The following is a 12,775-nucleotide window of genomic DNA, read 5'->3' as shown; positions in this document are numbered from 1 at the left end:
CCTGCTCAGTCTCCCTCTTGCCTTCTTCAACCAGCTGCTGAGATGGCTGTTGGGATCCCTAGAATTCCTCAGATGAATTTTGGAGCCTCTAGACTAGATCATAAATGTTGTTCTAACCATTCACAGTTATATAATCTCTCTCTTGATAAAGTCTCAAGTATATCCCTAGCACCATGCTAGGCACTGAATACTGGGGGGACAGGAGTGGGAGACACGGCCCCTGGTCTCCCTGAACTGATTTTATGGTTGGAGAGGTCAACAGAAAATGAGCTTAACAAGATAGGGTCTTACAAGCAGAAATACTTATCAGAGAAGAAGGGCTGGGGAAAGGAGGAAAGACTTCCTGAAGAGGGTCACATTGGAACGGAGCGCTCATGGGTGGTAAAGATTTGGAGAGGCAGAGGGGAAACGTAGGGCAGGGTAAGCAAAGGCACAGAGGTGTGAAATGCCACTTGTAGGGATAAAGAGGGACAGCACAGAATGGGGCATGCGTCATTCATGCACATGACAGCACACTGAGGAAAAGAAATTTGAATAAGGGAACAGATGAGCATGGAAAGAAAGGGGAAATAATGCCTTTTCCAGACAGGTCCATCTCCTTCTATCTCATTTACCAGTCATAACTGTTTCAGTTGTTATTGTTAACCACACATTATAGAATTAATCACTATAGGCTCTTGGACATTCAAAGACTTTCCCAAGGCAGCAGAGCTATTATCCAGCAGAAATGAGATTTAAACTGAAATTGACTTGACTCCAAAGCTTGTCTCTCACCCATTACATGGAACTGCATGAAAAATATAGGACCGAAACAAGTTTTTGAAAAAAAGGTAGAATTTATACAAATTAACAGTAAACAAAAGAATTTCTTATTGGGAAAAAATATGCTTGAATATTTACATCTTACAGAGGTCCTTGAAGAATTCTCTAGTCCAACCTACTGACTTTAAATATAAAGAAAGTGAGGCCCAGAGAAAGCAAAGGGTTATTTAATAAAAATGGTATAACAAGACACGATTCTGGTCTCTGAGCCCTCAGGTCAGTGCTCTTTCCAAAGCATCATGAAGGAACCACTCTATCATCTTTTTTCCCTTTCCAGTGGATGACTACCTCCTTAGCACATCGTAATGGGTTCAAGAGTCCGACCTTTTGAACAGTACTGAACAATACTGAACTTATATCTCTTTCTCCAGAGACCACGGAGTTGGGCAGCAAGAAGGAGCTCAAGTCCATGCCCTTCATCACCTACCTCTCAGGCCTGCTGACGGCCCAGATGCTGTCTGATGACCAGCTCATCTCAGGTGTGGAGATCCGCTGTGAGGAGAAAGGCCGCTGTCCATCTACCTGCCACCTTTGCCGCCGACCGGGCAAGGAGCAGCTGAGCCCCACACCGGTGCTCCTGGAAATCAACAGCGTGGTACCACTTTACACTCTCATCCAGGACAATGGCACCAAAGAGGTGAGGTCCCCTGACACAGCCACTAAGTCAAATCTAAGAACCAACCCTCCCACCTCCTGCCCTCGTGGGCCCTTTGTCCATCGGAATTGTCATCATCGTCATCAACAGCATGGTGAGGGCTAGCATTTATTGATCCCTTACCATGTTGTAAGCACGTATATAACTTGGTAACACTAGCTGCTGTAACTGACAAATTCTCGAATCTCAATGGCTTAGTACAATTGAGGTTATTTCTTGTTTGTGCAGAGTCCTAAGTAGAAGTTTTTGATTGATGGGTGGCTTTACTCTGAGAAGTAGTTCAGGGTCCCAGCCTGTTCCATCTTGTGCTCCATTAATCTGATGCTTCCACGGCTGCTGTGGAAGAAGAAAGAACATGGACGATCGCACATGAGAAGTTTAAACGGGCCACGCCTGAAAATGGCAGATTATCATTTCAGCTCCTATTCTGCTAAGCTAGAATTCAGCCACTGGGCACACCTGTCTGCAGATGAAGACAGGGAAATGTATTCTATCTGTTTGCCTGGGAGAAGAAGCTACGGGTTTGGTGAAAACCTAGCAGCCTCTGCCTCTGTACTATACTTGGGTTATCTCATTTAATTTACCCTCCAGATCTATGATTTACTTATAAATATTGAGTTGATTCATATGGAATTTCTGACATTTGACCATTTTTTTATTTATAAAAATGGCAATTCCATATGGTTCATCCTTTTCTCATGCCCACTTTACAAGTGAGGAAATGTAAGATGTTGAGTGATTTGCTCCATGTTGGTCTGCTCCAGAGCCTACATGCTTAATCATGAAATTATATCTCCTCTTTTTCCTCTTTCTGTCTCTCTGACTTTCAATTATAGCATGTCAGGGCTTGAGAGGACTGTATCAATGATTTAGTTCACTGGTTTGCACACTTGTGTTCGTGGAACATTTTTTCCAAATGTAATGTTCAGGAACCCCAATCCATAAAACTAGGAGTAGTGATGCCACTCCTTCAGTAAGGAAGAAGGCAGATAAAGCATCTCTACTTGGTCCCCACCCTTCCCTCTGCAACAACTTCTGGACAACCCTGGGCCTCCAAAGAAGGCAATCTGGTAGACCACTGACCAAGTCCAGTCGGATGCTCTGGATTGCGTGCCCCTCCCAAAGCATCCTCCTGGGCTGAGTAAGTGCCAGTGCATGGTGAGTGGTCAGGTAGGGCTTCGTAGAGGGCAGATCAGGGATGAGAATAAGGAAGTGAGGAGAGTATCATCAGGTAGAAGACCTGAGGCAGAAAAGAACATGGTCTGTACAAAGACCTATAGAAATTTCCCATGACTAAGACCAAGAGATGGAGGGAGAGCAGATATGAGGCCAGAGGGGACAGAAAGCACCTGATTATTTAGGATACTATAAGCGAGGTCCTGGAGTTTGGACACTATCTGGAGGGCAGTGACATGCTGAAGATACATGGTTAGCAGGAAGCTGATAGGATTAGATTTGTGTGGCAGAAAGAGCCCTCTGGAAACAACCCAAATGACCACCAATGGGAGAGCAGTTAAATAAGGTGTCGAATATGCATACAGTGGAACACTGTACTACAGCCAAGATGAATGAACTATAGTGACACTTAATATGAGATTGATGAACATAATGTGAAATGAAGACAAGAAATCCCAAAGATACGGTTTATATAGCATGATACCCTTCCCTCTATTTTAAGTTAAAACAGACACACACACACATACACGCATATCAGATACACTGCCTTTTAAAAATAAATACAGATGCAATAGAGAGTTTAAAAAAGGAATCAAGGAAATGATGAACGTAGGATTTAGGATGATGGTAATCTTAAGTCAAGCGAGGCAGGGTAATGGCACGAGGGAGCATTAGTTACATGATGGTAGTCAAGTTTCTAGCTGATGTTTGGGTGCTGGATTTGTGGGGCTTTATGAAAGTGCTAAAAGTAGCTAACCAGCTAATACTAACTGGATGAACACATAAAGCCTGACCATGCATGGTGCAGCAATGAGCTTGAGTCACGAGCCGTGCATCTCAAATCATCTAACTCTGCATCAGAGGTCCCCAGACCAACAATAGAAAAGCCAAGAGAGCCAAACGTGTATACATCTCCAAACCTCTGGTTTCAGGGTGCGAGTCAACTGTGGAATCGTAAGAGTGGCAGCAGGGAGACCCCTGAGGAGGCTGTTGAAGCTTCCAGTAAATACCAAGGGTTGTCTGACCAGTGCCGTGTCAGTGCAGACAAAAAAAAGCAGCACGTCGGTAGCTCTCCAGGGTTTGGTGAGAGAGGCTATGAATATCCCTATTTACGGCTCTTTCTGGGCCACACACTCCTCATCTTTGAGGTGGTTCGATACTAGCTAAGTCACAGGACTTTTTTTTTTTTTTTGTAATTTATTTTTATTTTTTATTTTTGGCTGCGTTTGGTCTTTGTTGCTGTGCGCGGGCTTTCTCTAGTTGCAGCCAGTGGAGGCTACTCTCTGTTGCACCGTGCGGGCTTCTCATCACAGTGGCTTCTCTTGTTGTGGAGCACGGGCTCTAGGCATGTGGGCTCAGCAGTTGTGGCTCGCGGGCCCTAGAGCGCAGGCTCAGTAGTTGTGGTGCAGGGGCTTAGTTGCTCTGTGGCATGTGGGATCTTTCTGGACCAGGGCTCGAACCCGTGTTCCCTGCACTGGCAGGCGGATTCTTAACCACTGGGAAGCCCCAAGTCACAGGACTTTTATGATGTGTTCTTGGCACGTGTGGTGGCAAGACGAGCGCTGGTTCCTTTCCTCTTTGCTTAGGAGTCAGGTTCCCCACGTCCAGATGCTATGCCAGCTTCCCTCAGCATCGTCAGTTCTGGAAATGGGTCTTCCTGAGGCTGATTCACGTTCTCTCAGAGAAGCCCAGGAATGTGAAAGCGGTCACTAGATGTCACTGTTCTCCTTATGTGGCATCTGCTGCTTTTGAAGCACGAGTCCTTCCTTCGTTAATTCGGTATTTTTGAGCACCTACTATTTGCCATGTCACGCCCCAAGAAGTGAAGAGTGGGACAAATGGACACAAATGGGCGTGGTCTTTATCTTCGTGGAGTTTACAGACTTGTGGAGATGACAGATATTATTGAAACACTCCCACCAAATAAGTGAGAACAAACTGTGCTGAGTACCAAGAGAAGTCCAGGCCTTTGGGTTAAAATCGGGTGACCGAGGGCTTTGTGGGATCAAGGAAGGCTTCTTTAGGGAAATGACACTGGAATTAGCTCTTGGGGGTCGGGTCCCTAAAGTGAAAGTGGAGGACTGGATTTGGGGGAGAGGAGGAGCCTGAGAGCATTCCAGGTCGAAGGCCTAGCTCCTGCAGAGACCTGAAGGATGTGCAAACGTGGCCCATTTCCCTGAGGCCTGGATGGGGAGCTCCATGGGCAATGCCGAGGAGAGGCGGTGGTCAGGCTAGGCAGAGCTCTGAAGGCTCTGGTGGTGAGGAGCTTGGCCCCCGATAGTGGGGAGCATAGAGGCATTAGAGCAGACAGGTAGACGCTGTCTTCTCAGCGCCAAGCTCCTCTCCTCTAAGTTATACCTGCAAAGGAATGTTAGAGCTGCTTGACTAGTTTCTTCTCTCCCTCCCCAGCCCCCAAAGACAGGCCTGTTTAGAGTTTCACAGCAGCCTAGGGGCTGCTGTGCATTAGGCCTTTTCAAAGGAGCCAGGCTGTGGTAGGAGTGGGTAGGACAGGCCCAGTGCAGGTCTGGAAACAATCCTGGAGGAGGGGAGCGTGGCCCCTGAGAGAGACTGGTGTGATGAGAAAGCAGCCACTTTCATCTTGGCCATCATTTGTTCCTCTGCCTCTTCCCCAAACCCCCATCACTTCTCCCAAGGCTTCTCCATCTCTCTGCGTTTCTTTGCAGTCAGAGGCAGGGACCACATGGATAAGACATAAAAGGGCCTTGGCCTGGAATCTGACACTGAGTCATAGCGAGGCTGGGGCAAGTCCTTTTTCCTCCCTGGGCCTCTCTTTTCCTACCTGAAAAAGCAGAGAGGTTGGGTGAGTTTCTTTCTGAGTTTCCTACAAGAGACTTTGCCAAAGTGGAATCAGATAGTGCAAGATCTGTGCTCCACTCAGGTTGAGTTGGGATCCTGCCTCAATCCCCTACTCCTGTGGAGTGTTGCTGAATGACCTCTCCAAACCTCAGTTTTTATGTCTATAAAATGGACTCTTGTGATCCCTACTTCATGGGGATCAGATGATAATGAATGTATAGTACCTGGCATGTAGCATGTAATGGGCTTATGCTTCCTATGATAATGATAAAAATGACGTTTGTCTAAACTGATTCCTTCCTTTTTCTGTGCTTCCTTTGGTATCTCCTCTTTTAGGTAGTACTCGATAACTTTGCAGATGCCCAAAGTGCTAGGGCCATGACGTTCAGAGTAGGGTCTGCATTTTGTATGCAAGAGATTAACCTAAAAGGGTGGATCACAAACGGAAGGATTTCAGGAGCATTTTTCTCACTTTATAAATATTACTGGAACTTGTACTTTATAGGAAAGGATACCATAGGTGGAATTACACATGAGTAAAAGGATTTCCTTCTGTAGACCTTCCAAAGCAGAATAGAACCATTCTTCTCTGGGAGAACACCTGTCTCCTTGAGTTATTTGAGGTGCTAAGTCAGCTGCTGAGTCCCATTATATGGCATGGTCAGGAAGTACCAGAGAGGGGGTGTGACTTGCCTGAGGTTTGTGGGACTGTTCAGGCCTCTGATTCTGGGCAAGGGCCAGGGTGTGCTCTTCATAGCCTTGGGGACCATTGGACACTAGCTCCTTTGGTGGTTGGGATATCCTTGGGTCCATCTCCTTGAATGCATGGGAAAGGATGATGCCTTCTGCCTCAGATGGAAAGGAGCCTTTCATTACACTTTGTGCTGTGGTTCTGAATAAGCAAAGCAGGAAAAAAATTCTTAATGATGGAGAATTTGATTAATGCATTAATCTTCTCCCTCCACCTGTTAAATGGCCCTTACACAGCCCAAAGCCACAGAGCTTAGCTAAGCACAACTAGTGCTTAAATGTACAAGACTGTGTGTGGTTATTAACTTAGCCTTTGGGTGAATAAGGAGAGGCTCCAAATGCAGGAGGAAAAATTGTGTCATGGTGAAGAGCCAGATTGAGCTGGATTTGAGTCCCATCTCTCCCGTTGATCGTCTGGGTGACCTTTCATTTTACTCATTTATAAAGTAGACATTACAGTATCTACCCCTATCCATTTCGGGGTTGGGAGTTTTCTTTGGAAGAACTGGGACACCTGGAATCTGTACCAGGTTCTGTCCTTGATTGTTATATGGCATTGGGCATGGATGCTTCTACTGTCTTGATCTCTGTTTCCTTATCTGTATGACGAAAAGTATGGGCTAACTTTATCCCACAGTCCTTTTTGACAAATCTAGGGTCAGATCTAGGTTCTGCCCTGAAAATCAGGGAAATATTTTGATGTTGGATGAGGCACCTTGTGACCTGCAATTTATTTTCCATCCAAAGATATTACCAATTTTACTCCTTAAGTTAACATTGGGAAGAGAAAGATTCGCATATCTTGTACTCCATCCCAATGACAAAGCATTTATGAGTAGAGATGGATATTAAAATCATACCCTCTGTATTTTACAAATAGTAAAACTGAGACCTGGAGACAGGAATGACTTGCTGTAGGGCATACAGCCAAGTCTGAATTTGAAGTAGTCAGCCATGGCTTCTGACCTTGGAGATGTCTTTTGTCTCTCTCTCTCAGACTCGGTGTCCTCATCTGCGCAATGGTGGTAACTTTCCGCATAGGGCTCTCATGTAGAAAAATTAAGAGACTGTTTGCTGGTGTTTTGAAGACTATAAAATACTCTGTAGATCTGGATGCTTTTTTTTTTTTTTTTTCTATTGCTCGGGTCCCCTGAATTCCAATAATGTGATATTTTTTTTTTCTTTCCATGCTGCCCTAGGAAGAACCATGTGTAATTTTGGTCTTGTTGTGGTTTTCTAATATTCTAGCAGATCCTTCCCCTCTGCCAGAAAGATTTGTTTGCTCAATTTACACTTCTTGGCTCAAACTGAGAAGAGAATTCCAAATGACTGCTCTTTGAAAAGAAATTAACAGCCAAGATCATCCCCCCGCCCCATTATTGCCACCACAGCCATGCCCACCACTGTGACCACTACCCTTATCACAACCACCATCACCACTGCTGCAGCAGCATCACCACCACGACCTCTCACTGGGTGTGTGTAGATACTGTGCGAGGAAAGATAATACAGAGGGAAACACGACACAGATTGTACCTTCAAGGACCTCACAGTCTAGGAGATGAGGCAGGAGAGCCACATAAGTAACTAATTGCTTACACATGTTACATTAATTCATGACTTATTTTCGAACAATACAGTAGACATTCCAACAGTGTTAGAAAAGAGGGAGAAAGAAACTCTGGTTGGGGGGCAGTAAATCTGGAACAGGTTCTTGCAGCAGGGAAGGTGGATGTGGACAGATGGTGGATATAGCTTGAGACTACTCTGTTGATGACGAAGATAATCCTAGGTACCAGATGTACATTATATGCCAAAAACTGCCAAGGGCTTTCTGTGCTTTATCTCATTCAATCATCCAAGAACTTCTGAGGGGAATGTTATTATCATCCCTATTTAATAGATGAGGAAACTGAGGCTCAGAGAAGCTTGAACCCAAGTCTGTGAGATTCTGAAGCTAACCTAGGCCTGAGTTGGAAAACTCTGGCCCACGGGTGACATCCAGCCTGCCATCTGTTTTTATAAATGAAGTTTGTGAAACACTGCCACACTCATCTGTCTACACATCTCTATGTCTGCTTTCCTGCCATGACGGCCCAGTTGAGCAGTTGCCCCAGAAGACAGTAGGACACGCAAAGCCAAAAATATTTACTGTAGTCCTCTGAAAAAAAATTTGACAAACCTTGGTTTAGACTAAGGTATATTGGAAAAGAAGAGGAAAGAAAGTTATGTCAAATGCTGTGTGACAAACATTTAGAATAGAAGAATAAAACCCAACAAGCATTGAGTGCCAACTATATGCCTGGCATTTTTAAAGTGCCTTATGTGTATTCATATGTGTTCTCTCACTCTATCCCCTGGCACCTTTGCATTATGATGCCCATTTCACAAATTAAAAAAAAAAAAATCTGAGGACTTAGGTAAATAATTCATCACCATCACACAGCTAGTGACTCTGACCCAGGAAGTCTGTGTCCAAAATGTATGTTTAGTCAGTCATTCTTACTACGGGTGTGAAAGATTTGGGAGAGATAAAATGAGAAGTGATGTGCAGAAAACTGGGTCGCAGAAACTTTGAACGTTGTGCTGAGGGATTGGAATACCATGTTGAACAATAGGGAGCTCTTGAAGATTGGGGGTCAAGGGAAAGCCATAACCAGATGTGAATTTCTGGATAATAACTACATCATCAACAGTGGAAGGGCGAATTGTAGGGACCAGGGCTGGTTTTATGTCAAGGGTTATTAATTTCAGGTCTGCAGATCATTGATTTGGATCTGGGTTGTTGGATCTCCATCGCCAGAAAGTTTATGCAGAATTATATATTATTGCATTTTTCTTCTGGGGGAAAAGATACATGGCATCAGCAAATTTTCTAAATGTTTTTGACCCAAACGTTGTAGAACACTAAGATAAGAGGACCAGTTTAGTTGGGGTGTCCACTGCAGAAGTCCATGTATGGGATGTCTGGGAGGGTGGGGACTCAATTCAGATAATTTTAACAAATGTATATTAAGGGTCTCCCATAGGCTAGGCACTGTTCTGGGCTTTCGGAATACATCAGGGAGCAAAACAGGGCTATATTTCAACCATCTGGAGACTTAATTTCTACTGGAGTGTATGTGGGAGACATAAAGTAAACAATAAAAATAGTGAAAAGTATAGGATATTAAAAGGCAAAGGGGAGGGGAAGTAAAGCAGAATAAGAGGTCAGGAGTGTGTAGTGGAGTGTGGAGACTTGGATCTCAGAATGTCACAAAGTCAATCAGGATCACTTAGGTTGAGAAGGGGGGAAGTGTTATTTAAAAAATGCAGATTCCTGGCTTCCTCCTACTGATTCTGTTCCTCTAGAGGAGTGAGGCTGAGAATTTTTATTTTCACAGGCTTCCCAGGTGATTCTGATGCACACTGAGCTTGAGAACCACTACTCAAAACCATGGTTCATACGTCTTTCTCATTCTGATATTCCTTCAGGGAATTCCTTGCTTAGGGATTAAGAAAGTCAAGTACTTATAATCTGGAGTAAATCTCTGCTATTGTGGGCCACTTCCTCTCCATCGGTGCATTATGAGAAGGAGGTGAACTGGCCAGGAACCAGGCTGTCAGGCAGTTCTTGGCAAGAGGGAAGATCAAAGAAAAGAGGGGGATATAATCCACATATTACTCAACACGCTCATGGTCAATTACAAAAGAGGAACTTAATGCTTGGCTTGTCTGCTTGCAAAACTGGAAAACATAGCTATTTCATGAGACCAGAAAACTACCAGATTCAGTAAGATATGCAAGACAAACAGACTTAGCAAATGCAAGCATTTTTGCGTGTCAGAGTGTAGAGCTTTTTTTTTTCCCCCATGGGACATTGAATTCAGTTAGCAAATGTAATAAAAAAGAGAATCACAGAATGTCTTTTCCTGGTACTTTTAAGAACAACCACTTACTGAGCACTTCAGTTGTGCCAGGAGCTCAGCTCAAACACTTTATGTACTTGGTTCACTGAACTCTCTGATCAACCCCACACGATGGGCACTATTATTATCTTTCTTTTCCCTTTGGGAAAAATTGAGGCACAGAGAAGTTAGATCACTTGTCCCAAGATCCTATAAATAAGAACTGGTGGAGCCAGGGTGTGACCTGAGCAGTTCTGCTTTTTCTCATTTTGCTGTAGTCTCTCTCTTAGCTACTTCCCTTCAACTTTTTAATAAAGTGTAAAAAAATGGAAGTCTAATGTCTACTAAAGACACTATCATTGCCTAATATTACCTTCTCCTGCCACTGTGTCTTCATTTCTTTTACTCAGTGGCCAAAATATTTGAAAGAATAGACTACTTCTGCTGTCTACACTGATTCACCCCCATTCATTCCAGGGCTGGCTCCCTCCACGCAGTGGAAATACAGTAGCTTCTCCTCATTTGTAACCCGTGCAGACACCACATTGGCCATGAATGACTTTGCCTTTCTTTTGATAGGCACCTTTTGATTTCCATCTCAGTTCTTGTAGTCTGGAAACCAGCGAGACATCCTTGATAACTCTTTGTCCTTCCTACCGTGCTCACTCCCCACCACCCCAAACTATAGCTCATTAACAAACCCTGTAGACTTTTCTTCTTAGGAATTTCTCAAATATGTCCACTTTTACCCATGTTGGTCCAAGTCTTGGCTGAACTGTTGCAGTAGCTTCCTAACTGGCTAACAATGACCCTCACCTCCTCTCACTCATTTTCTTCCTGGTGACCAGAGTGATATTTTCAAAGTTAAAACTTGCTCACATCACTTTTCCAATGAAAACCCGTAACTGGCCTCCAGCTGCTCTCGGGATCCAGACCAAGGTGCTTACCGTGGCCTACAAGGGACTGCCTTTCTAACTTCTTAAAACTCCTGATCGTCCACTTTTCTGGAACTGTGCTTTGTGATGCCAAAGAGCCTTGGTACATGCTGTTCCCTCTACTTGGAACTTGTTTTACCCTCCCCCTCCTTTCTTCTTTCCACTGACTTGACTGCTATTCATCCACCAGATTGCTGAGGCCTCTAGATTTGATAAGATCCCCCTGTTTGTTTATTTGTTTACTTTCTTGAGGCTTTTTATCTCTCTTTCATAGCAGTTATCGTAATTTCTAATTATACTTTTGTGTATGTTTTCTAATCGTTTGATTAATGTCTGTATCTCCTCCTCCTCCACATTTTATTATTTTGTTTTATCATGACAACATTGCCAATGCAGAGGGAAGAGCAGATAAACTCAGGAATGAAGGCATCTAGTCCAACCCTGGTCTACTTCTTGATTCCTTTCTGCCACACCTCACAAATGTTACAGAGCCTGTGTTTGAACATTCCCAGTAACAGCTTGCTCAGTGACCCCTAAGCATCCTGTTTCCCTCACTTCTGGAATATCCATTCTGATATTGAGTCAAAATATTTTCCTGTACATTAAGAGGTAAACTCCATAAGACCAGGGTCTGGACAAACTTTTGTTCAGCATTGCACCAATAGCTTCTACTATAGTGTCTGACTCATAGTAGAAGTTCAATAAGTATATTTTTAATGAGAATAACTAAATGAACGTGTGAAAAATGAATGACCAACTTGCATCGGCATGCTTGCATGGTGCTTTCACGTACACTAACTCCCTTAATTCTTTCAATAGTCCTATGAAGGTAGCAGTGTTTATTTTCACTTTACAGATTAGGAAACTGAGGCTCACAAAGAGTGGGTACCACCCTCTGAAGCCACACAGGGCTACCAAATGTTAGAGCTGGGGCTGGAATCCCTTTTCCAGCTGTCCCACAAGCACTCATCCATCATACAACCATCATTTATCTGGGTGGGTGTCATGCAAAGCAGCCAGGGTAGTGCTGGGTTTCCAGGAACAGAGCAAGCTGCAGGCCCCATCCCTGTTGGAGCTTATCCCTGTTCACAGGGGGCTCTTCTGGGGTCATTAGGCAACTTCAGTCAGCAGTGACGCTGAGGGCGCAGAGAGAATTCACCAACAATTCAACTCTCTCTGACTATTTCTCTCTAATCTTAGGAGAAAAAAAAAAGTCATTCCAGATGTGCCTCCCAATTCACCAGGCAGATGCAGTTGAAAGCAGCATGAGTTTGTACCATTACACAGTCGGTAAATCTGTGCAGAGCCTTCTCTGGTCAACAAAGTCATGTCATTCCTTGAGTTTCTGAGCAGAAGGGTCCCAGACCATAAATTTAAGTCCCAAGAAGAGGAGAAACCCTCAAGTAATTAGCTTCTTCTTGAACTACATGTTTCTTTTCTTTTTTAGATTCATCTCCAAATTTTCCCACTTGGGGGAGCATTGTCATATTCCTGGATTTTCTGCTACCTAACTCCAAACCAATTTAGTTTAGAAAAGTATAGCATGTACAAAGCTAAAGTGACTAGTATAATGAACCTCCATGTACGTATCTTCTAGTTTCAGTAATAATCAACTTACTGCAAGCCTGCATCACCGGCTCTGTCACCTCAAACACTATATAATTTGATATGTAAATGTTAAAGTTCATATTTCTAAAATATAAGGACTCAAAAAATATCAATATCATTGCCTT

General features: G+C 43.8%; 1 protein-coding gene across 4 annotated transcripts in view; it reads left to right on the top strand.

Moving 5' to 3' along the window:
* The window catches only part of ASTN2 (astrotactin 2), an 895,599-nt gene that overhangs the window by 705,706 nt on the left and 177,118 nt on the right, over positions 1-12,775 (top strand). For all 4 annotated transcript variants that reach the window (XM_059925469.1, XM_059925467.1, XM_059925466.1 and 1 more), the window contains one exon: positions 1,194-1,459. In XM_059925469.1, the coding sequence (XP_059781452.1) occupies positions 1,194-1,459 (266 nt within the window). The remainder of the gene's footprint in view (positions 1-1,193; positions 1,460-12,775) is intronic.

This window comes from Balaenoptera ricei, chromosome 6 (assembly GCF_028023285.1).
Source record: "Balaenoptera ricei isolate mBalRic1 chromosome 6, mBalRic1.hap2, whole genome shotgun sequence".
NCBI classification, from domain to species: Eukaryota; Metazoa; Chordata; class Mammalia; order Artiodactyla; family Balaenopteridae; genus Balaenoptera; species Balaenoptera ricei.
This window is presented reverse-complemented; position numbering and strand designations above follow the sequence as displayed.